Source organism: Paracoccidioides lutzii, assembly GCF_000150705.2.
Source record: "Paracoccidioides lutzii Pb01 unplaced genomic scaffold supercont2.1, whole genome shotgun sequence".
NCBI lineage: Eukaryota > Fungi > Ascomycota > Eurotiomycetes > Onygenales > Ajellomycetaceae > Paracoccidioides > Paracoccidioides lutzii.
Window position 1 is genome coordinate 1,580,230 of NW_015440947.1, and position 23,680 is coordinate 1,603,909.

At 46.8% G+C, this 23,680-nt stretch overlaps 7 protein-coding genes and 1 non-coding gene across 8 annotated transcripts; 3 read left to right on the forward strand and 5 right to left on the reverse strand.

Moving 5' to 3' along the window:
• Positions 1-862: 862 nt before the first annotated feature.
• On the reverse strand, positions 863-1,828 carry PAAG_00430 (60S ribosomal protein L2; the record flags this gene model as incomplete). Its single annotated transcript, XM_002797845.2, has 3 exons — positions 863-1,000; positions 1,065-1,150; positions 1,288-1,828. The coding sequence occupies 3 exons, from the start codon at positions 1,826-1,828 to the stop codon at positions 863-865; spliced, it is 765 nt and encodes a 254-aa protein (XP_002797891.2).
• A 2,023-nt stretch (positions 1,829-3,851) lies between these two features.
• Positions 3,852-6,314, forward strand: PAAG_00431 (hypothetical protein; the record flags this gene model as incomplete). Its single annotated transcript, XM_015844012.1, has 5 exons — positions 3,852-4,055; positions 4,189-4,358; positions 4,527-4,656; positions 4,725-5,093; positions 5,169-6,314. The coding sequence occupies 5 exons, from the start codon at positions 3,852-3,854 to the stop codon at positions 6,312-6,314; spliced, it is 2,019 nt and encodes a 672-aa protein (XP_015700347.1).
• Positions 6,315-7,472: 1,158 nt separating this feature from the next.
• Positions 7,473-8,178, reverse strand: PAAG_00432 (hypothetical protein; the record flags this gene model as incomplete). The annotated part of the gene is made up of 2 exons (XM_002797847.2): positions 7,473-7,628; positions 7,855-8,178. 2 exons carry the CDS (start codon positions 8,176-8,178, stop codon positions 7,473-7,475), a joined length of 480 nt encoding a protein of 159 aa, XP_002797893.1.
• A 1,283-nt stretch (positions 8,179-9,461) lies between these two features.
• Positions 9,462-10,696, forward strand: PAAG_00433 (adenosine kinase; the record flags this gene model as incomplete). Its single annotated transcript, XM_015844013.1, has 4 exons — positions 9,462-9,605; positions 9,687-10,028; positions 10,147-10,484; positions 10,579-10,696. 4 exons carry the CDS (start codon positions 9,462-9,464, stop codon positions 10,694-10,696), a joined length of 942 nt encoding a protein of 313 aa, XP_015700348.1.
• Positions 10,697-12,521: 1,825 nt separating this feature from the next.
• Positions 12,522-15,432, reverse strand: PAAG_00434 (hypothetical protein; the record flags this gene model as incomplete). The annotated part of the gene is made up of 5 exons (XM_015844014.1): positions 12,522-13,520; positions 13,598-14,730; positions 14,812-14,989; positions 15,086-15,221; positions 15,338-15,432. 5 exons carry the CDS (start codon positions 15,430-15,432, stop codon positions 12,522-12,524), a joined length of 2,541 nt encoding a protein of 846 aa, XP_015700349.1.
• A 1,037-nt stretch (positions 15,433-16,469) lies between these two features.
• Positions 16,470-18,098, reverse strand: PAAG_00435 ((R)-benzylsuccinyl-CoA dehydrogenase; the record flags this gene model as incomplete). The annotated part of the gene is made up of 4 exons (XM_002797850.2): positions 16,470-17,270; positions 17,352-17,564; positions 17,656-17,901; positions 18,024-18,098. 4 exons carry the CDS (start codon positions 18,096-18,098, stop codon positions 16,470-16,472), a joined length of 1,335 nt encoding a protein of 444 aa, XP_002797896.1.
• A 1,523-nt stretch (positions 18,099-19,621) lies between these two features.
• PAAG_11107 lies at positions 19,622-19,740 on the forward strand. The gene has a single exon. It is a non-coding gene; the product is annotated as a tRNA-Gly (tRNA).
• A 1,023-nt stretch (positions 19,741-20,763) lies between these two features.
• On the reverse strand, positions 20,764-21,380 carry PAAG_00436 (Spo12 family protein; the record flags this gene model as incomplete). Its single annotated transcript, XM_015844015.1, has 3 exons — positions 20,764-20,872; positions 20,982-21,071; positions 21,178-21,380. The coding sequence occupies 3 exons, from the start codon at positions 21,378-21,380 to the stop codon at positions 20,764-20,766; spliced, it is 402 nt and encodes a 133-aa protein (XP_015700350.1).
• Positions 21,381-23,680: the final 2,300 nt, after the last annotated feature.

Genomic DNA, 23,680 nt, shown 5'->3' on the forward strand with positions numbered 1-23,680 from the left:
GACGCATTAGCTAGGACTGCTAGACCTCAGGAGCCTGATCAATGTATGGAGGAAGGGGTTGAGGATTTGAACCCAGGGACCAGAAAGTGAAGACCCCCAACCTGCAGCAAGTGTCATACACCTGGACATAATATTAGAGAGTGCCAATAGATCTAAGTGTCTATCCTATATAATTTCTATGTATAATTCCTCGTGGTTGTTGCTTAATTTGAAATTTTGTCAGATAGAATGGTGGGGGTGATTGATTACGTTAATTGTTGCAATCCATTGTCTGTCTGTCTTGAATTTTCTCAAAAGGGGTTTGGAAAATCCCACAAGAGATGAAACCTGAAGGAAATTGGAAGACTTTTAAAAAATATATCATAATATTTCGTGCTTTCATTTTTGATTCGCAAAACAGGGTTGACACATATTCAATCTTCTCCTTCACCTTGTCCCGTTTTACGTAGTTCTAATCCGCCTCTTCGCCATATCCCACAGGTTATTTGTACCATATATTGCGTACAGGGGCGTGGAAGAAAATTATGGAGTTAAAAACAAAGAAAAGGGCGTGATTAAAAAATCCGAGCATTTTAAATAATTTTATTCCCACTCCAACCAACCCATCATAATTTGCACTTATGCTAACAGAGGGGGAAGGGGGGAGAGGGGGGGGGGGGGAGGAACAACAGGGACGACGCACAGGGGGGGCATGAGAGTGAAAAATGTAAAAAAAAAAAAAAAAAGAAGAAGAAAAGAAAAAAAAATTGGAAGAGGGGGGGGAACAAAAAAACAACATCGCCCAGATACACAAAGATGATAAGAAGAGGAAAGGAGAAGAAAAAAACCAACAGGCCAACACCCAAGTCCTCTTTTCCTTCTTCTAATCCTTGGTCTTCTGGGTACCGCGGAGCAGACCAGTTCTTCGGGCAGCGATGAGACCGGCTTTTTGACCAGCGGATGCGTACCGGGAGATTGTCGAGGCTTTACCGATGTGTTGATGGTTACCACCACCGTGGGGCTGGGGGGTGTTTTGGTTAGTTATGGGATGGATTGTTTCATGGGGTGTAGAGGAGTGAACTTACATGGTCGACGGGGTTCATAGCAACACCACGCGTCTTGGGCCATGAGTTGCGCTTGACGGCGAACTTGTGCTTGGCGCGGGATGCCTCTGTAAGTTTTTTATTGGGTTAGAATCATATTTTTGTGTATTTCTTCTGTCCAAAGTCTCGTTCCAAGCAACGATCCTGGTGATTTGAACAATGAAGTAAAATCGAAGAAAAAGGATGAGGACGAGGCAGAACGTACTGAGCAAAGGCTTATCCGTACGCCCGCCACCAGCAACAATCCCAACCATCCCTCTCGAACGGCTCTTAACAACCTTCTTCGCCCCACTGGGAAGCTTAACACGAGTCTTCCCTTCCTCAGGGTTATGCCCAATGACAGTAACATAGTTCCCCGAAGTGCGACCCAGGGCACCACGATCGCCAATCTTCTCCTCAACGTTGGTCACGACGGTACCTTCCGGCACAGAGCCCAGGGGCAGGATGTTTCCGACAGTCAGGGCAGCATTTTTACCCGCATAGATGAATTGGCCGGTGTACATGCCCTCGTTGGCGATGAAGGTTTCGATGACATCCTTGTACTTGTACGGGTGGCGGAAGGAGACTTTGGCGAGCGGTGCTCCTCTGCCTGGGTCGTGGACGATCTGTTTCACGACGCCGCGGATGTAGCCGTGTCGTTCGGCGTAGTCGAGGGTGCGGAATTGGGCCGGGGCTTTGTTGAGGCGGGTGTTGGCCGCTGTTATTTGGCGATGGGGAATTAGCAACGGCGTATAGAAGAATGACATTTTTTACATATATATCCATCCTCCGTCGCCTCCCGTCGCCTGCTCTATTCCTCCATCTCCCCCCTCCGTCTTATCCTTCCACATCTCTCGATAACTTCCAGTCTCCCATGCGTGATCCGCTGGAAGCAATGGATGATAGATTGGGGGTTTGCAAAGAAATGAATATATCCTATGGAGCGTACGTACTGAAAATCGATCCACGACCCTTCCTCTGATTGCGAATCACTCGACCCATGGCGTCTTACTGCGCAGGAAAAGTAAATGTCAGCGAAAACAAACGCAGCAGTGGTCGACAGATGGCAAAGATGGCAGCAGCTCGTACCTGTTCGCAGAAGTGGGCTGGGCGTTGGAGGGCGGAATATTCCCAAGGGTGATTGATATTCGACTCCTCCGTCTCGCACACTGAAATTGGCTGAGGTCGAATCTTGTGTGGGCTCTCGGGTGCGCATCGCTAAGCTAACCCAGTTGGCTCTAGCGCAGGCTTCCAGGTTTCCCAGAAACTTCCCACCGCCTAAACAACCGAAGAACAACAGACAAGACACCAAGCAACCTCCGAACTGAACATCGCTTCCATGCTGCGCCATATAGCATTACAACATCCACTATTGCTGCGGGGAGATATACGATGGTGGGTTGAGACTTACATGGGAGATGCAAACGAACGAGGAGAGATGTCTCGAGATACCTCGTGCTGTCTTGCCCTGGCGCGTGTAATGCGGCGGTAAAGAATATGGGCGCCGAGTTGCATCAACCACGATGGTCGGTGATTTATCTTCAGCATGCCTATCAACCAGGTATTCTGGTTGTGTTATCGTCAATCAGAGATCCCGCACTGGAATGAAGCTCTCTTAGATGCCGGGAATCAAATGGAGCTACGAGTATTCCATCCCCACAAACAGAGCCACTTCCATGTCATCAGGGAATTTTTATTTACACTTTTTATATTTTTTCCCATTTTTTCATATTGGCATCCTTTCATTTCTCTATTAACATACAGATCTGTCTCTATTGTTTCATCATGTATCAGCTGTTGGCGGATCTCTATGGATCCTCCCACTCACCTTTCATTTCCGTGCATCCGGACGGAATGCCTATCTAGGCGACAACAATGGCAACCAACTTCAAACCAAGAACTTGACCCTTCAGTGGGATGTCTTGCGTGCAATCAAGGTTCTTTTTGTTACACCTGTTTCAAAATCCTGATTGCTCGAATTAACGCCGTGGGGGGCAATACATGTTTAAATTGCCATACCACTGCAACTTGGCGTTGGTATACTTAAACTTAACAGACAATCTTCGAAAATGGTGTGGATCAGAGTATCTGACCGCGAAGTTGGGGAGGATACGGCTGTGTTGGCGTGAGTTCTGCTCCTGAAGACCCAAGGTGTGGTTTAGCGAGCGCTTAGCTGCAAAAACGCAACAAGCACCAAGCAACATATCATCACCCAAGCAATTCCATTGGAACCAGCAGATTAGCTTACGATTTCGGACAACATGGCCCCATTCTGGACGCGTGTGGTTGGTTTCTCGCGAGAAAGGACTGGCGTTGTCACCGAAGTTTGGTATTAGAAAGGAAGAATCATCACCCGAGCCTTTTGGCCGTGAGAAACTTTGGCCTGTTGAGATAGATTGTGCTGGTTTGTCGCCTGTGGGACACATCTCTACCCTTGAGGGTGGCTAGTTGCGACGATCCCTAGCTTGGGGCTTGCCCATAGCAATGAATTTCACAATATGAAAAATTAGACCTGTTGATTTCCCATCCATAGCTCGAGTTCTTCGTAATTTTGCCAGTGACACACGGGAATTGAACCCTTATCCGTAGCCAATGGGACCCTCCTTAGACGAGAGAACCGCGTCATAACCGCGCTGCACTCAGAAAAGGTTGACCTTTAGCAACTCAACTCAAAAACCCATGCTCTTCCCGTAGAAACTACTTTATCCCCCCTCGCCCACACAAACCCAACTACCACCCACTACCAACTCCTCCCTCCTCTACTACCTGTCTCTTACAGCGCACGAGACCATGTCGGACTCAGATTCGTCCTCGCTTTCGTCTGCTCCGTCCACTGATGACGAAACAGTCGCCGCCTCCATAAACCGCAGTATCGGTCTCGAAAAATATTTTAAGCCCCAAGAGAAGCCCGCCAAACCTGCCTCTCCTCCGCCCCCCAAACGTGCCCCCTCGCCGCCACACGAGTATGTCCTTGCAGACAATCCAGACATCGCGGTTAGTATTTTGGGTCCTACGCGATTATATTCCTCCCCTGTACCAGGCGAGTGTAACGCGTGCTGGTCTTCGTGAAATATAAGACGCGCTTCTGCTAACATTTCCCCCTTTTTTTTTTATGGCGCATCTACAGTTCATTGTGATGTTCCGGTCCAGATTTAGCGATGTCTTTCCGAAATCCCTTCCACATTATGGGCCGCAGGACATCGAAAATGGGGTTACGGATACTGTCCCAGGAGATCATATTGAGAGGTTATTGTGCTCTTTAATTGGGCTGTGTCTTAATAGGAAGAAGGATGTTGAGTATGTCAATGTCCCCCACGACCGTGTCCCCATCCTTAACCTTTTTTTTTTTTTTTTTTTTTTTTTTTTTCCTTTGGGCGCTACGACCAAGACAAGATATTACGTGTTTTACTGGTAATAGAGTTGTGAGAATTGACATGCTGATACGTGGTGTTGTGTATGATATAGCAAAGGCCATTATCAACGCGCGCTTGAGGAAGTTGTCCAGACTCATTCATCACAGTGGCCACGGGCATGGGGCGGTAAAAACCCCCTTCACGGCGGCGGGAGCTTTGCCTCCTTGACTCCAACTGAACGAGTAAGCCATCTGTTCCAAAACGATATGCGCCATGCGTTAATCCGTGTTCTAAAAACGTTACCTTGCAGCTTTCGTTTCTCAAAGCATTGATACTCTGGGCTCTTTCATCGTCCGACGCAGTCCAAGCCAAATTGAAAGAATCCTATAAACAATCGAGACACGATGATGATCTCAACCAGCCTCTATCCGTCCAGCCCTGGGGGAATGATGCCTATAAGCGGCGCTACTGGCTCATTGAAGGCAGAGATGATACCCATTTCAGACTGTACCGCGAAAGCAATCCTGCGTTGAAAAATAGGACGTGGTGGAGTGTCGCAGGCACTATTCCTGAATTGAAGAGTGTTGCGGATGCGCTGGCTGAGGAAAAATCGCAGCATTCTAAGAGGCTGAGTGAGAAGATTTATACCAGCATTCCGAGATTTGAGGGCTCAGAAGAGGTGAGACATCAACCTAACCGAACCTAAAGCATCCATGTAGAATATGAAGCTAAGCCTGTACGAATACTCATCCAGAAACGAAAACGCCGCGACTACCGCCTGGCACGGAAAGCAGCCTTTGCGCTCCCGGAACCAGGTTTCTCCCTCTACGAAGGCCGAACCCGCGGCAAGAAACTAAAATACACCTACTCCGACGAAGACGACGACTTCTCATTAGACCGCCTTCCAACCCGTAAATCAACTCGCTACTCCCGTCTCTCTACGCCCGGTGAACCGGCCGGCCCTACATTCACCGCGAGCGGACGACAGGTAAAAGCCCGCATTGGCGGATCGTATGGCGAGTCCATGTTGAGTTGTCAACGCAAGGAAGTGTCGTTGCCTGTTGGCAACGGCGGGCACGAGGACGGTAAAGGGGACGGGGAGAATGATGATGATGATGAAGAACAACCTTTGTCAGCGGATAATGGAAGAGCGCATCGGAATAGAGCTGGGAGGCTGATCAATGGGGCGGGTAGTCACATTGCTGGATATAATGCTGTTGATGAAATGGATGAGGAGTCTGAGGCGGTGTCAAGTGGGGATGAGCGGAATGGTGGGGATGAGGATAAAGATTATGGAGATGGAGATGAGGATATGAGTGATGGGGATGGCGAGTCGAGCACTGGTGATGGGGACGGCGGTGAAGATGACTTTGATGTCGTTGAAAGTGGAGATGGAGATGGAGCTGGCCGGAATCAAAGTCTGGTTGTACAGCTGAGATATGGGAAGGGAAAACAGCATATGGGGAATGGCAGCAGTGCACGACCGCAACAACAGGTTTCGACCGCGAATTCGAAGTCGCCTCCTGATTCTTCTATTGTTACGTCTGCCGCGGGCACCCCGAGTGAACAGCCATCTATACAGCCGACGGCAACGACAACGACAACGGGAGTTGCAGTCGAGCTGCCTGGGCTAAATCATCATCAGCAGCAGCCATTCGCTGTACATGTGCCTATACATAATGCGCCTGCACCACCTATCCAATCAGATAAACCAACCGCTGACCCCCAGTCCGCCACACACCCGTCAGCATCCGTGATATGTTCGAAGAGCAAAGATGTCCTTCCCCAGGTAACCGCGACAGACCTGCAGATGACCCAGATGGACATTGATGCCCTGGTCTCACAACAGCAACAAAAACTTCCACAGGCATCCGACCACGGCCAAAGCGGATTTATATGATTCCCTTTTAAGAATGCCTTTTCCTCGGATATAGCACACATAAATTTACGTCTGTGGTTTGCATCCCCCGTATTTCCGTTTCAGAGAGTCCACCGAGATAACTTGTCGGAGCATTTTCTGTCTTCCTTGAGCAGTGGCGTACAATTTCGCGGTCTCCCTTTGAAGAAGCAGAGAAGAGGGAAGATACGGGGATGATATTACCTTCGTCCATTCACTTTCGGTTTTTCTTTGATGGATGGGATTCTTCGCGTGTCGTTTCGCCTTTTACCCAGTTTGCGTTTGCAATTGGGAATAGATACTACTTGGTTTTTTTTTTTTTTTTTTTTTTTTTTTTTTTTTTTTTTTTTTCCATCATGGGACCGATTTTTTCCCTCCCTTCTTCTTTCAACCCTTGATGTCTTTCAGCATCTTTGTCTTGATTGACTGAACATACATCAGCTGGCAGATGTGGATTTTCTTTGCCCCATCTTCTTATATGTTTCTGGTGATATGTTAAGCGTATCGCTGTGTTTGCAGAGGTTGTCTGTAGGGATACCAGCGGGTTTTCTTTCATGCTTCTCTTTCTTTAACTCAATTCATTTTGTTCAAGCGGGTTTTCGATGGGGGTAGTTAATAGCTACCGGGGTATTTGCTTTCCTTTTTTAAAGCCTAGGTAGACTGAGGTTTCAAGGCCCCTGGATGCAATTAAAATAACACACACTCCACAAACGGCAAATATTTTCTTTGTCTTGATTTCTTATTCCGGTATGGATTTTTTTTAAATATACATATACTTGAGCGATGTTCCTGATTTAGGGATATAATCCCCCAAAGCCCGTCACTCTCGTAGAAAATGCCTATGTTCAGAAACCATTTCCAATCACCGTACTCCGTACGAGCGTCTGAATTTCCACACCAATGATTCAACACACCACGTGCTTTTCATCAAAATATGGCAATCCATCAAATCAAACAGTATAGCGCTGCCCCCGGCCGGCCTTCCTCCATTCTACAAACCGACCAAAGGAAGGGCCACCGTGGTGGGCTCAGTGGCGGCGTCAATTGTGCAGTGCAAAAACATCCCCTGTATGGTCACCGCGCGCTACCGTGGTAACCAAAAATAATCGTATTATACTTATATATATGGAATGAATACTTTTCTTTTGCCGCTTGATCCATTCATGACTGGGGTATCTTCCAGTTATTCACGTTCCACCACCATCGGCGTATCCTCGTCCCCAGCGACCTGCCAGTAAATTGGGCGCCGCGGTTCCAATGGCGCCAACCTGCGAGAGCAAGGGTCCATAGTGTCCCTTGGATGAGGGGGAGGAAGACCTGTGTGTTTTGTATTTATATTTGTTAGTTTCCGTCATCAGAATATCGAATAGACAGGTAAGAAAAGAAACTGTTTGCTCAAACAGTTTGATCCAGCGAGCCAAATGAACAAAGGATATAGAAGAGTATGGAAAAAAAAAAAAAAAAAAAAAAAGAAAGAAAAGAAAGAAAGAAAGAAAGAAAAAAGAAAAGAAAAAAAATTAAAAAAATAAAAAATAAAAATTACCTGATCCCGCACTGTAATCCACGCAACCCTCTGCCAGGTCTGCGCCCCCTTCAAGCTGGCCAGGTAGCTCTGCTCAAAGCGCAGGTCTGGGAGGGGTGGAAAGGGTGCGCGCTGCAGAGGCCGTATCGTCCGGCTGGGATCGACTATGTCTGATGGTATAGAGGTTGCATCTGAGGGGAGGCGGTGGTGGCGGGTTGTGGCTGCGACTGGTTCCTTTTCGTCGACTGCAGTTGATGATGGGTTGATGTCATGGGCGGGGGAAGGACGGGGGTTTATGGAGGCGGTTTGGAGGGTTTCGACGAGTTGGAGGGCGGTGTCTGTCATTTCGAGAGTGGCTTAGAGGGCGTTGTGGATTGTGGGTGATTGTATTTTTGATGTTGAGGGTGAGGTTAGTTTTCTGTGATGTTTTATATGTTGGTGTGAATAACAGTGACAAAACTGAATATTGAACTGGAAACTGATTTAAAAGTACAATTTTAGGAGTGTAGGAGAGTTTTAGGTCTTCATCACTCATCAATCACAACTCACTCAGCATCTCTTCTTCTCCCCTCTGTATTTTTTTTAAAAGTTTCAAGAACTAAAGCATAATGTGATCTCACATGCATCTATCTCATGAAATCTTCAATTCGAATTACTATTCGTCTGGCTTGCAAGCATGATATAAGAATATATGCCTTGAGATGCCGCTGAGCAAACGCTAAGAGAACACCGAGCTTCTGACCAATGATATACAGCCTGAGAAGAGCCTGTGCTGATCAGTGATATGCATACCGCCCTGAGAGGAGGGAAGATGCTGCTGGCCAGAAATATATTTGGCTTGCTTGCGGGGAAGATTCCTTAACCGGAGACAGAATTACAGCCTGGGAGTGGGGGAAGTTTGCTGGTCCAGCATGACACGAGAAATACGTAGCCTGAGGGTGTCAGCCGGTGGGTGATACACGGCTTGAGAGGGGGTTGCCGACGAGAAATATCCAGTTTGAGAGGGCTAGTTAACTACTGGCCAACATAAAAGGTTTACATGAGAATATCTAGTAGATGGGCGGCGCCGAAGAGGCATGGCATAAAAATATATATACATCCTGGGGGGTTTCAGTGCAGCACCGGCAGGCATTATATGAGAAAATGAATGAAGAATACAGGAGGATTCTACGGCTTGTTTTAAGAGCAGCGTCTTAACGATATGTAACGATATGATATGACTGTGTGATTGTCCACGTAGAGACGGAGGAGAACTGGATAGAAAAAACTTGCCGAGCTCAGCCCACCCCACCCCAGGAAAAACACACAAACCCCTCGCGAGACAAGAAAACATCTCCCTCCAAACCGGACTGTATACACAGCAACAAAACTGCTCGGATACCAATTGAAGTATTTCCAAAATACAATGGCTGCCACGGAAGGATATCCTCTTCTCTGCTTAGAGAATCCCCTGCTAGGTATTCATTAACTCGCCCCTCTGCGCATCCCGCTCAGCCCCTTCGCTAACATGCCCCCTCATTAGATATTCAGGGTGTCGGGTATGTTCAAAAATAGGAAATTCTCCAGGCTTCCTTAAAACCACGTAGCTTTAATAAGTCTGTACTAAGCTATAGTCCAGAGATGCTGCCATGCTCGAGAAATACGGGTTGAAACCCAACGATGCCATTCTTGCGGAGGAGAAGCACATGGGCCTCTACGAGGACCTGATACAGAACCACGATGCCAAATTGATTGCAGGTGGAGCTGCGCAGAATACTGCTCGTGGTGCTCAGGTATATACTGTTACTACTCTTTAAAGAGTATAGGCATTGGCGAATTGGAGAGTCTGAAGCCTAATCATGCTAATAATGTAGTACATTCTCCCGCCAAACTCTGTGCTCTACATCGGCTGTGTCGGTAAAGACAAATATGCTGAAATCCTCCAAGAAGCCTGCAACAAGGCCGGTCTGCACACTGAGTATCGTGTCGACGAAACTCAGCCCACTGGTCGCTGCGGTGTCATAATCACAGGCCACAACCGAAGTCTCTGCACCCATCTTGCAGCATCCAACGAGTACAAGTTGGACCACTTGAAGCAGCCACATATCTGGTCTCTGGTCGAGAAGGCCAAGATATATTATATTGGCGGTTACCACTTGACCGTGTGCGTGCCAGCCATCCTGGCATTAGCTGAAGAGGCCGCTGGGCAGAACAAGGTACGTCCTCTTGGAACCGTCATGTACTGCAACCAGCTGCCCTTCCCACCACCCCTCCTGTAGATCAGACACCATATGTCTAATTTCACCCCCTCGCCCATCTCGCCAATGCAAATAGATCTTCCTGCTCTCCCTCTCCGCCCCCTTCATCTGCCAATTCTTTAAGGACCAACTCGACAGCGTCATGCCATACACAGACTATGTCCTAGGCAACGAGGCAGAGGCCCTCGCCTACTCCGAAGCCCATAACTGGGGCCTGACCGACATCGAACAAATCGCCAAGAAAATGGCTACGTTGTCCAAGAAGAACACACAGCGACCTCGAACGATTATCATCACGCAGGGAACTGATCCTACCATCGCTGCAGTGGCTGATGCGACGGGGAATGTCGAGGTTAAACGGACATCCGTCCATGCTATTGCGAAGGAGGAGATCAATGACACTAACGGTGCAGGGTAAGAGTTTCACCACATGCAATAAACAAAAAATCGCTTAGTAGTATGGCTTATGCTGTATACTGATATTTGTTCTTTCTTTCGAGAAATATAGTGATGCCTTCGCTGGTGGCTTCTGCGCCGGTATCGTGGAGGGCAAATCGCTCGAACAAAGCGTTGACATGGGCCACTGGCTCGCCAGTCTCAGCATTAGGGAATTGGGTCCTTCGTGAGTTCAGCCCATTCATATCTATCTCCCCGCTGCTCCTTCGTTGTCTCCCAACCCGGAGACGTCCAGGGCAAAATACTGACCTCTACGTGCAATACAACCAGCTACCCATTCCCCAAAAAAACCTACAAGCCTTCTTCATAAGCAGTCTTTTTTGAACTTGAAAAACTATGAAAAAATTTCTTCCGGACTCACCTCAAAAACATCCATAGACTCAACTCCATTGCCATTCCTTCCCTCCTTCACATCATCGTGAAAAAAAATTCCACAGGCTCAACCCCAGATACCCATAAACAACGCAGACACCTCTTTCTCAAACAATAGTTATCAGGTATAGACCCTTCATCATGTTGTCTAGATATTTTCAATTTTCCTTCCTCTCCTGATCGATATCGATGGGATGAACAAGAAATTCAGCCAATTCAACCCGCTGACATTAGACATATTCTGCAATTTGCCCGTTCAACACTTTTTCCTGTTTAGACCAGATATAGTATTATGACGAATGATACATGTAGCATGGCGTATGAATGTAGCTCATGCTTGCATTTACTACGAATATCTAAACAGTAGAGAAAAGATCGCTAAGAATGCAAATTGAAAACAGCAAATGCAGGTAAAGTTGATAAAAGTACGGAGTGTAATAAAAGGAATGTGTCATTATCAGCAAACGAAGTACGTTTTTACTAAGTAAAATGCATTTTCTTAAATGATGGTGGAATATTCGGCCAGTTCAGCTCCCCCTGGGGGGGAAGAAATAATTAACTTTCTGTGCAGTTTATGATGGCACCAATCAACTACTTCTACATCCATCCATACATGCAGAATCGACAACAGTAGGTGTTTCAACGCAGGTAACGTGTAGAAGGTTCTGTGTATCAAATCTCAACAGACACAACAAACGGGCAAACAGAACAGAGCAGGGGGAAAGCAAAACATGCCATACATTCAAACAAATTGACCAATACAAACTGGTGCAAAAGTAAAACCTATCATGGATAGTTCGATCGATCCATCCATCCATCAATGCATCTTGCTCAAAAGCAAAGGACTGTTCGTTCATTTGCCGTGCGGACAAAGTCTTGTTGAAAACAAAATTTGATGGGCGGTCACGGGGACCGCGAAGTGAGAGTGACACCCTGTCTAGGAGGCGAAGGGGGAGGGGGGGGCGGGCAATGAAATATCGGGTCCTATTACCAGTCTCCACTGGGTGGAGGCTATATTTCCTGGGTTTGGCGCAAAGATGGAGAGAATGAAAGGTCCGTTCAAATTTGGGTCTCTGTTTTGGAATTGTAACTAGGCTGGCCTCTGGACTGCTGGTGCTGGTGCCATTCGTACTGTTGTTGGCTGTGACTGGCTGGTGGTTGAGGATATCACACAGGGTTGGGGTATTTGTCAATGTAGGAGGATTAGATCTTCATAGTTGATTTGGTGAGCCATTCTGGAATTGAAGAAAAAGAGCGTGGTTGGGCGCATTCCTAATACCATTATGTCCCGGCAAGGTCAAGATGGGTTTCAGGGGTAAATGAGTGCCTAAAGCAGCAACGAGAATTCGTAAGGGGAGTAAGAACCATCTTCTCCCGACCGTCGTGTATCATGATGTTCGATCCATAGCGCATCCAGACTACTCCGCAATTATTCCATGTCCCTTTCTGCAGAATAAGCAAGCAAACATATCTCCCAGGACATACCACCACGATCATATGACATCCATTGGCATGTTGGAGAAAGAGAATACAATCGGGACCCTTTCTTCCCTTTTCCCGCAGTAAAACATTTATCCCCATCAAGAAAAAAAAATCACCAGAAAGTGCCTCTCAAATAAAAAATCACCCCTGTCCACTCGATGGTGTCTGACCACTAACACCCGCGGTATTAGAATTCACACTCGATCCCGGAACATAGGGTGATGAACGTGGATAATACGGGCTGGACGGTTGACCGAATACCCGCTCATTGAACTGATGAGAGTTGATATTATTGTCCACAAAGCCACTGATTGGGAGACTCTGGGGTGCCTGCTGCATTGCCATTGGAAGTGGTCGACTGCTATACCCGCCATCGTTATTGTATTGGAAACTTGATGTCTGCGTCTGCGTTGGGGATATGCTGCGTGTTGCATATGCATAGTCATGAGGGGTGGATGGGAGTTGCAAGTTGTTTTGGTAGCCCATGACGTACTGCTGCTGCAGAGGAAAATCTTGTGGCTGGGGGTATGAGCCGCCGGTATTATTTGAAGCGGCATTAATTGCACCTATGGTATGCTGGTACTGGTCACGTTGCCTCATGGCGGTTGATGGGCGGGTTCCGGGAGATATGGCTTCTCCTGGCTGCGGTGCAAAGGGAGTGTTTAAGATACTTGGTAGAGCTGGTCGGGGGGAGTAGGATTTCGGAGCCTCAGCTTCAATGATTGGACTATATGGGTGGAAAGTTCCCGTTCCTGTGTCATTGCTATTGCCGGAGGGCTCGCCGCTGTCCCGTTGTGGAATTCCGTGATTGGCATTGGCATTGTTGAGGTTTGCGTTTTGCCATGCGCTAGATGATGAGAGAGTTCTTTCGGGCGGGCAACTTTCAGTTGATTCAGATTCGACGAGGTTGTCAACCATCTGGTTCATGGCGAAAGAGATGGATGCGGAAGCAGACTGAGATGTTGCGTATTCCATCACCCCATTGTTGGATTCAAGTGGCCGGATGTCTTCGCGATCTATTCTGGTTGAGGAAAGAGAGTGGTGATGGCCTCCGCTCGGGCTTGAAAATTGGGGGAGGCCTTCTTCTTTGTAGACGAACAGTTTTGTCTCATTGTTCTCTGCTAAAATAATGGGAATTTTCTATGGACGATGGTTAGCTAATAGCTTCACTTGAACATGTGCAATTCCAGAAAAGAAAACCAAAGGAATAACAGTACCTCCTGAACGACCAAATCAAGTCCATCAATAACAAACTCCCGGACCCGAAACAACATTTCAATGTGAACGGGTTGTTTCTCCTTAACGTCATCCGACCTGGGCTTCTTCTGCCCATGTTCATTAAAGTATCTCCGCCATGTTATATCATTAACCAACGGGCAGAAACCCAGAGTATCTTCGTCCTCGTGGAGCAGATAGCTGACTTCAGAGAGGCTAGGCACATCAAAGCTCGACGTGAGCAAACTCAAGGTGCTCGCATACATCTTCCAAAATTCCTTGATCTGTACATATAACGGAGTATCCTGATCCTCGCAGATCAAGGAGCCACTATTCGAAAGTAGCCAGGAACTGTAGTGTCTCAAGGCGGGCAGAACGCATTGAGCGACTGGGCTTATTTTCTCAGACTCATTTGCCGCAGCCGAACATTCGAGTTCAGCAAGCAATATTTGCAAAAGGGTGAAGAAGGTCTTCACATTGAGTCTCTGGAAGAACAACCCTGCATCGCGTGCGGGCTCCACGCCATCCTTTTCTTTCCCATTCGTCCGCCGAGCATTTGCGTAATTTTCAGCAGCAATGTTTATCAAACAAACCTTCTGAAGTAGATGCAGAGGCAGAGAAAGTTCCTTGAGGTCCACGGCTATTTGGCTGAGGATCTCATTTTCAAGATCATCGTGTTCTGGAAAATCTACCCCTTTATAACACTGGGCATGGAGGTATACGAAGGACGAGATAAGTGACGTCTTCTCATCCTTCGAGTTTGCAATAAGCTCGCCCTTGGCCCAGGCTGCTAAAACTTTTTTGAACTCGATTTCCAGGTTGCCATTCGATGTCGGATTAGGTTCTTGAGCAGATAATGCACGGTACAGATGATAAGTTGCCTGGAGATGGTTTCCATCTGCAAGCCCAATAACAGCAAGCTGGTTGTGAGACATTCCCGAGTCCGGGTTATTCATATCAGCCAACTTATAAAACCTAATAGCTCGATCCCAATTGCGATTCTTCGTTGGCGGAACCAGTTCCATCTCACGATAGCGGGAAAGATCACCAAGCCGAATAAGGGTGGCATGGCAGGTAAGCAGAACGGCCTTGCGAAGATCCTCCGAAATATCCGGTTTATCGTCCGTAGAAAGGGCTGTTTGAATTAAAAAAACAATAATCAGCGACTTGTCTCCCTTTTTTTCAATTTCAATTTCATTCCCATATCATATCTTACTTTCAAACTTAAGTTCCTTGGCCAATTTATCCAACTCGGGGATGCTGTCAAATCTAGAAACGAGATGCTGTATGTAGCCACGATAAAAGCGCTGGCTAGATTTGATGAAGTTCAAATAGTGATTTTGCAGCTTTCGTTTTTCGACGGGTCGCTTTTTCTGCGCATCGCTGTCTCGGAACTGGTGAACGGGGAATGAGCAAAGGTCAGAAAGGAATGGAGAAAAGACGGAAATTTAAAAAAAAAAAAAAAAAAGTAAAGGATCTTTTAAACGCACACGAGACAAGAGTTTACGAAAGCGAGTGTTAATCTTCACATGTATATCCCATAGCCGGCGTTCAACACTCAGAGATTCAGACTCCGTTCCGTTCTCGAAGCACTGGAAGATGGCATTTTGGCATGCGATGCGGAACCTGTAATAAAAAGCGGAACCCCATAATCAGCACCTCTCCGTGACATGTTCAAGGGAGTATTTTTGCAGTTAGATCCGCCACAGAAAATTAGCAGAGGAAGATGGCACTGTACATACTTAGCAAGATAATCATCGATCTCAGCAAACGTAGGTTCCTTTTCAGCCAGGGCATTCAAAAGGTCCTTTTCACCGTCAAGTTCGGAGCTAAGCATTCAGAAAGAAACGAATTAGTAAACGGAGCAAATAACCAATATGCCAATCACTCCTTCTCTGCATTTTCACTTTCTCTTTAGTTTCCCGTGAGATCAGAACCTCTTTCACTTTCCGCCAGTGGATTGTGTCCATCTCCGGTTGCGGGGTACGTGGGTACGTGGGGTACTGTTCGTTCCATTTCGAAACAATCACTTACATCACAACATCATTTGTACCATCCCGTTCTCCCGCTGCCATTGCCTCAAACCCACTCCGCTCCCTGTAGGTAGATATCAGGGGGGAAAGGGGAGAAAAGGGAGAAAGGGGAGAAAAGGGAGAAAGCAAGAGCGTAAGCAGGGACACCTCTAGCAAAGGAGTGACAGCTAAGTCACAAGAATAGCAAAGAATCTGTGGACAAATCCCCGTGCTGGCTTGAACCCCCACTACAAGGCGAGTCCACTCTCTGTCCTCTTCCTAATCCAGCGTATTGCGCTGCGCTTGCGCTTGGGTCAGATGATGGTGACCAGTCGCGAGTCGGAGATGGATTGCCAGAACGCCGGAGGACTCGAATCCATTGGGGAGCGGGCGCTTGACGGCTGGATCAAAGAGAGACGACAGCGGGCGCCGTGGTGGGACTGTTCCCTGCGCAAGGTTGGGGATGTGGAAGGAGGGGTAGATTGAAACGCGTTCGTCCGAATAGTATTTTGGCGAAATGCTGTGTTGAGGCAATATAAGAAAATGGCCAAGTTGAGCGTAATATAGTTACTGCTGCTTGTCACCGCTTTGTGATAGGGGCTGGGCTGGTTTAAACAACGCCAAAAATTTGTATGACATTTATCTGCTTTGTATGTTGGCTTTATTTACGCTGGATTTAATACATAGAGGAGGAATTTACATGTATGTATGAAATAACAATAGTAAATGGTCGTCACAGATCCAAAATTTATATACAATTTCAAGCCATAAAACAATCCTCGTTTACAGCTGTATCTATCGATATGTAATGGACACCCCTCCAAAAAAAAACATTAAAAGAAAAAATGGACAGGTTTCAGATCTACAGCTGACTCTTCAGTCCCTTAGCACTCAACAGCTGCTGCGACTTCTCCTTCTGCCTCCTGATCTTCTCCGTGCATTCATCCCTGCGCTGCTTATTCTCCCTCCTCCCCATCTGCTGCAAATGCACTTCATCAGGACCATCCGCCAGCCTCAGCGTCCGGATATTCGCCCACATGTTAGCAAGCGGGGTATCCTGACAGACACCCATAGCGCCATGAGCCTGCACCGCACGGTCAATGACCGTCAGCGCAGTCTGCGGCACAAGCACCTTGGCCTCCGCAATCTCCTTCAGCGCACCTTTGGCATCTCCAAGATCAATTTTGATCGCGGCATTCAGCACGACGAGACGCGCAGCGTCAATCTCAATGCGTGACCTGGCGATCCATTCAAGAATGACACCGTGCTCAGCCAGGGTCTTGCCGAAGGGCTTGCGTGACTGGTCGTTGGCACGGGCAATGAGGTAGTCAAGAGCACGCTCGGCGGCACCGATGGCGCGCATGGCGTGGTGGATGCGGCCAGGCCCAAGGCGGCCTTGGATGATTTCGAAACCGCGGCCTTCACCAAGGACAATGTTAGAGACAGGGACACGAACGTTCTTGAAGCTAATGTGACCGTGGCCGTGGGGGGCATCGTCATAGCCGTAGACACTCAACATGCGGTGGTTGGTCATGCCGGGTGTATCGGAGGGGACAAGGACGACGGATTGCTGCTTGTAAGGGTCGGGATTGCTGGCGTCGGTTTTGCCCATGACGATGTAGACTTTACATCTTGGGTCACCGGCTCCGGACGACCACCATTTCTAGATAGTGCGGGTGTATATGTTAGATCTCGGTAAAGATTGCATGTAGTTATATAAAGCATATCGCTGGGCTGAGAGTACCTGGCCATTAATGACATATTCGTTACCCTCTCGCCGGATATCAAGCTTGATATTTGTGGCATCACTGGAGGCTGTATCCGGCTCCGTCATGAGGAAAGCTGAGCGAATCTTGCCCTCCAAGAGTGGCTCGAGCCATTGTTTCTTCTGTGCCTCGCTACCATATTTCGCGAACACCTCCATATTTCCAGTATCCGGCGCGGCATTGTTGGTAGCCTATCTCATTTATCAGCAGGGGAAGTCAACCAACCAGCCAATAGAATAGATGGCGAGAAATAAGTTGCAACTGCAACGAGTAATCCCATACCTCACTGGCCACCCGACTCTTGCCCAAATACTCCGCCATCAGTCCATACTCCAAGTTACTGAACCCAGCGCCCTCCTTGAAATGGTTCTTGGGCAAGAACATATTCCACAGTCCAAGCTTCCTGGCCTTAGCCTTGAGCTCCTCAAGGATGGCTGGGGTAGTAGTCCATCTCTTATCTCCCTCGCCGAGCTCAGCCTGGAAAACAGCGTCTGCGGGAGTGCACTCTTCATCGACGAATTTTTGGACCTGAAGGAAGAAAAATGGCGTGGGTCAGCAAGAGCTTCTAGTACGGTAACTGGGGGGGTCCCATCGGCATTCGAGTCGGCATGCCGAAAATGTCACGGGATTTATATAGAAGCGGTACATACCAAATCCAGGGTTTGCTTTGCCCGCTCACTCACGAAGGGCAGCGCAATTGGGGGAATTCTTGAACTGGCCGACATGATTGGATGGAATATGCGGTGATTTGGATTATGATGCGGGGAAAGTTTAACGTTGCCGGGGTTTGATGGTAAGGGGAAAGGGAAGAGGAACGAAACTTCAGAGCTTCAATCTGGGGAAAGGCTGTGTATTTAAGCAAGACACAGGATTAGCCGGACGTAAAAATACGGACACGCACGATTCCATCCATTCGCTGTTCGTACCTAGGCAGGAATTGTATGCGTTGACGTTGAGGAGCTATTCGGCCCCGCACGTTGAACCTCGGCTGTGGAAGCTCTCTGGCGCCAATAACCCCAGGGCGAGTCGATGCTCGCCGTTTAGTGAACGACTTCTTTTCAATGTATCAGCCCTCGGTTTATTCTGCATATAGCAGAGCCGTGTGGATGCTTGTTGTTTATTCTGTGTTCGTATCCCCGCATCCGCCGGAAGCTTGATATATATAATAAACTCGCTGGAGGCGGTAACTATTTAGTTATAACTGCTACCAAAGCGCGGAGCCTTTACACGCCACGCCATATGAATATCAGACCACCAGATAGTTACAAGATGCACATATTTAGATGCGGAGACACAGGTCCTTTTGCAGTCTAGAAACATCACTGACAAACTGGAGATCAAAATCTCGAATCAAAACCCTCATAGCAAAATCACAGAACCACAAGATAAAAACCATCTAAACACCCCCCAACGACACAAGGAATGGCAAGTTAGATGCCCCCCAATCTAGCCACACTCACAGGCATAAACCTTTCGCCCTTCGATCACTCGTGAGGGAATCAGGCGGGATGTCTGACAAGCAACCTGATGCATTTCAACCCAACTTGTTTTCGCCGCATCCCCCGTATCCGACGCTGCGGCAGTGAGCGATCTTCTATCTACCATTCCAACCCGATTTATTGATTCGTATTGATGCCTACGAAATTGGCTTATTTAGAGACCACTCTAAGCACAGTCCGCCCCCCTCCCCAATGTCAGTCGATTTAGTTGCATCCTCATAAGGGAAAATGGTCACACACCCGGACTTGTGGTGCGCAAGTATTTCGAATAGATCGTGATTCGTGATGACGGCGGTTCAAGCCTCCTTGAAAATTGCAATCCCTTCCATTTCTGTTATATCATCACCCTTCTTTATTCTATCACTGCCGCGGGCCAACTGCACACTCGCTTCCCCTCCCTCCCTTTGTGTTTAAGCGCGCGTGTCATGCAAGCCTGGAGCCTCCCGGTGTGGTGTAACTACTTATATAGTCTTGGCTTGTAATTTGCGTGCTGAAACTATTGTTTTCTGGTTTCTAATCGCATGTCTACTCTTCTACGTCAACGTCAACACCTAGTACAATGCGAAGGTGATGGAAGGAAGCAGACAGGGGAGGCGAAGGAGGTCGTGAATGTAGATGAATATCTGTTTAACGTCACTGTGTGGTTTACAGTCTCTCCTTGTCAATGTTGTCCCCCAAATTGGGATCCCAATCCTGCGATTACAGTAGCTGTGTCATCTGCTCTTGTGACACCACTACGATGTTGTCTGGCATCGGTGGTCCAATGGTTAAGATCCGACATTCCCATAATCCACCGCTGTGGAAACGGACGATAAGTGTCAAACAAGCTAGACATGTCGAGACCCGGGTTCGATTCCCGGCCGATGCAGCTGCTCTTTTTGCCGCTCCGAATCTCAACATGTATAATTCCATGCATTCACCATGAATGAGTGAGTGTAAAGAAGCGGAGCATTCAATGCCTTCAGATGCTGCTTGAGAGAAATGAAAAGCTTATCTTGAAAAGATCTCTCTCTAATTTGACATGTTACGATGGTCGTGCGATGAACACTAGATTTTTGCTGTAAGATATGCTGTAACATGAAGAAGTTAGTTCATATGAATCATAGTCGCTGTAAATTCTTTTGAGATAAGAAAGGTTGAGTAGTAGTCGAGACATAGGTTGGACGTATACCTATATTCTACGGACAAAACGGATTTTTTTTTTTTCTTCTTTGTTCTTCCTGTTATATACGGCACAGGTAGGGCTGTAGAAATCGCATGTGTTGAGTTCCTAGATGAAGATGAACACGGAGACATCTCTCAATATAGCTTGATGAGACGAGCAGATTTTCAAGAGAAATGTCACCAATATGCGATTGATGCTATCGGGGATGACAGAACTTGAAGCATGAGCCATGCCCGACTTTGGTCATTGAAGGTACGAAACAGGCAGTGTAATGAAAAACTCCCCAAATCAAACTGGTTGATAAAAGAGCAATGAGCAAAGATGGCCGATATGCTCATTTCATACGGGCACGGCGGGGCGGTGTGGTTCCCGTAGTTGCAAAATAACCCGGTTAAAAGAACAAAATCCAAATCCATTATCATCATATCAGTGTATAATTACTTTGTCTGTTTTTCGAGAGAACGCCCAGATTTCCGTCGCAAAACCAGGGCGCTATAAAGGGCATAAGCGCGTAAACACAAGAAGTAAAAGAAGGGAAAAAAAAAAAAAAAAAGAAAAAGAAGGGTAATCAATAATGTACAAGTGTAGAGAAGAAAGGGGCAGTAGAGACAGAGAACGATTATTAGGATTAAGGAGAATTTCAACCAGGGAGAATGAAAAAGCAAACGGAGTTCAACAAAACGTCTCAGCAGGTAAGGGGAGCCATAGTTTTTTAATCCAAGTGGCTCAGGCATTCCTTTCTGAAGATGGTGATCCACCCTTAAATTCGCCGTTCATTCTCTCAATGGACTTCCTGCCAATGGCCTTTGCGAAGAGGGTTTGGGGCTTGCCAGCACTGTTCATGTAGAGATAATGGTGTTAGTTGACAAAGCCAGGAGCATGACATTTGGCATGAATCTTGGAATGGATGAGCTTAAAAAAAAAAAAAAAAAACCCTATAGTACTTCTTGAACCGTTTTCCCTTAAGTTCGCTCAATTTCTTGGTGCATGGACTCATGATTCCATCTGACGGAGAGACGTATGTCCCTTTCTCACTATCATTTGCGCAAAAATGAAATATCAGCTGTATGTCCAATGTTGTAAAGGCGAAATGACAGTAACATGTATCATAACAACAGGGACAAGACATAAAAACCACACCTCTTCCCGCTCTCTATCTTCTCCTTCAGCACTTGTCTGTGATATTCCATCGAGTTCATGTTTGCAGCCTTGGGGTCCGAGTCAGAGTCTCCGCATGACGCCTGTGGCACGTCTCTTGCCATATTTGTATTCGAGAGGTGTGTGTTCGTCGAACGATCGGAGAGAGGAGCAGCCTTCAAGGGGCTTGTAAAGTTGGATTCCATTGTGTGGGAGTTGTGGTTGTCAGATCGAATACAGGCTGTTGATGGTAGAGGGAGTTATCCACTACAGGGTTATGGAGACGGGGGATTGCGGAGGTGTAACAGGTTCGTAGTAGATTTGCTTGGTGATATAGATTCCGGAGAAGGAACCGAACAGTCGTGAGGAAGGGAAGTTCTCTGGAATGAAGCAGAATGGGTAAAACTGGGGATTTGTTTGAGAGCAGAGAAGTTGTGAGATTTGGTTTTTTTTGGTTTGGAAAAAACAAAGAATTGACAGCAAGTGGCGGCGTTTTATATTACTTGCGCCCACGTAAATTGTTTTATTTTGTGTTGACAAGCAACAACAACAACAACAACAGACTCTGCCTTCACACGAGGTAATTTTAAATGCAACTTTTTAAAGCAAATAACAAAGATGGATTCCCAGTCAATAACGGAAATTGTCCAGCTTGGGACCGATGATATATGATGATATCTTCTTCCGCACGGCCTGTTTTCGGGGGCGATAGCGGTCCCGATAGTTGCCATGGCAACTGCCGCATGCCTGAGCCGTGCTAAACACAGAGCCCAACCCTCGCAAACCATCTCCCAAAGAGGGACGGACCATCATGCTGATTTTGACTGATGGTTCAATCTCAAGCAAGCCTTTCTGCTTGCAAGTCTCCATCTATGACTCAAAGATTGAAATGAAGGCCCCCCCCCCCCCCCCCCGGGTGTTTTTTGGTCATCCAAATGATACTATCCTTGCCAGCCTATTAATGTGCCCCGGGGGACAGGGATGGGCCGGTATCAAGAATCTAGTAAGATGGATGATATCAATGAATGTGCGGCATGTTTCCACAACAACCAAACAACCAAAGTCAGCATGTTTACGTCAAGCTATCAAAAAGAATTTCGTATGAGTCAGAATGCTCCAAAAAAAAAAACCATGAAAACAATTCGTTTCGAGGTTTGGTCCTCTGTTACTACAGTTCATCAGACGCCCTGGGTCTTCTTCCCTTGCAAATCCGCGCAAGGGGCAACCAGCGCATCGTTTCAACTGCAAGTTGTTAAAACAACTACAGGCCACAAATGGGATGGAAGTGGATTTCCTCCTCTCCCTTTCTCTTTAATGATATAGAACATTTGCCAGCGAACCAGGTCAGTCGGAACTCTTGTATGAGTTGAACAACAGGGACAAACCTTCCCTTCATTGAGCTGTCAGCAACATATTGCTTAGGTTTTCGGCAGAATAATCTCGAATGGACCCTTCAATCAAAATTCAGATCTCAATTTCATGAAAACTGCACTGCACTGTAAATAAAAACACAGCCAGGGGATCCCCTGGCTGTGTTAGCTGGCTCCTCAGAACAACCCTTTAATCAAACATTTCAGAAACATATGTCCGTCTTCCAAAACCTAGTAAAACAATCAACTGAGGACCTCTGCTCAAAGAATCCCATAACCCACCCTCTAACCCTCTAAACTGAGAATGCTGTAATTGATGTCATATAGATAGAAAGAATAGAATATATTCCTTGATTCTGAATTGATGAGTAGTAGTGAATTTTACTGAGTGATGAGATTAGAAATGAAGCGAATTATTTGTTTCTATCTTAGAGATGTCAGAATTTGCCTGTAGAGCGAATATATCATTTGAACAGCTGGACAGAGGATGATGAAAACATGAAAATAAAGCATGATGACACGTACAATCTTTTTTGGAGAGAGTAGCAACATTTGTGAAAATAATATATTTATCAAGAGATTGAATCTGCTGCTCAGCTTGGCCATTAATTAGACAATGTAGTGTAACTACTCTATAGTAAGTAATACATTGAACTGAATTTGTGAATATTTCTCCTCATTAACATACATAGAAACATAATCCACTCTCCAAGTCAGCTTGCTGAAAAATACCAATGCAAGCAAATTCCAACAGTTTGACACCAACTTCTCATTTCTGTTATGAATACGAGGTTTTCACGAAAACGCTTCAAGCCAAATGTTCTCGGCCCAGCATGTTTCGGCAACCAAACAGACATCATCACCACCATCATTATCACAAATGGGGGGAAGCTCCAGGAATGTCCCTACACGTAAATCAGCCATTAATCCAACATACGTAGCTTTTCTGGACCGGGCATGCTAAAAGCGGGCGTGCAGTTCGAGCGAGAAGAAACAAGTCTAATCAGCCAATTTACCTGGACAAAAGCATCTGTCATGTCCGCGTTTCAACGGTGTTTATAAACAACAACGGGTGAAATCGCGACTATTTAAGCAGTTGACAAAACCAGTTCTTCAAAGTTTTATCGACGCTTGTA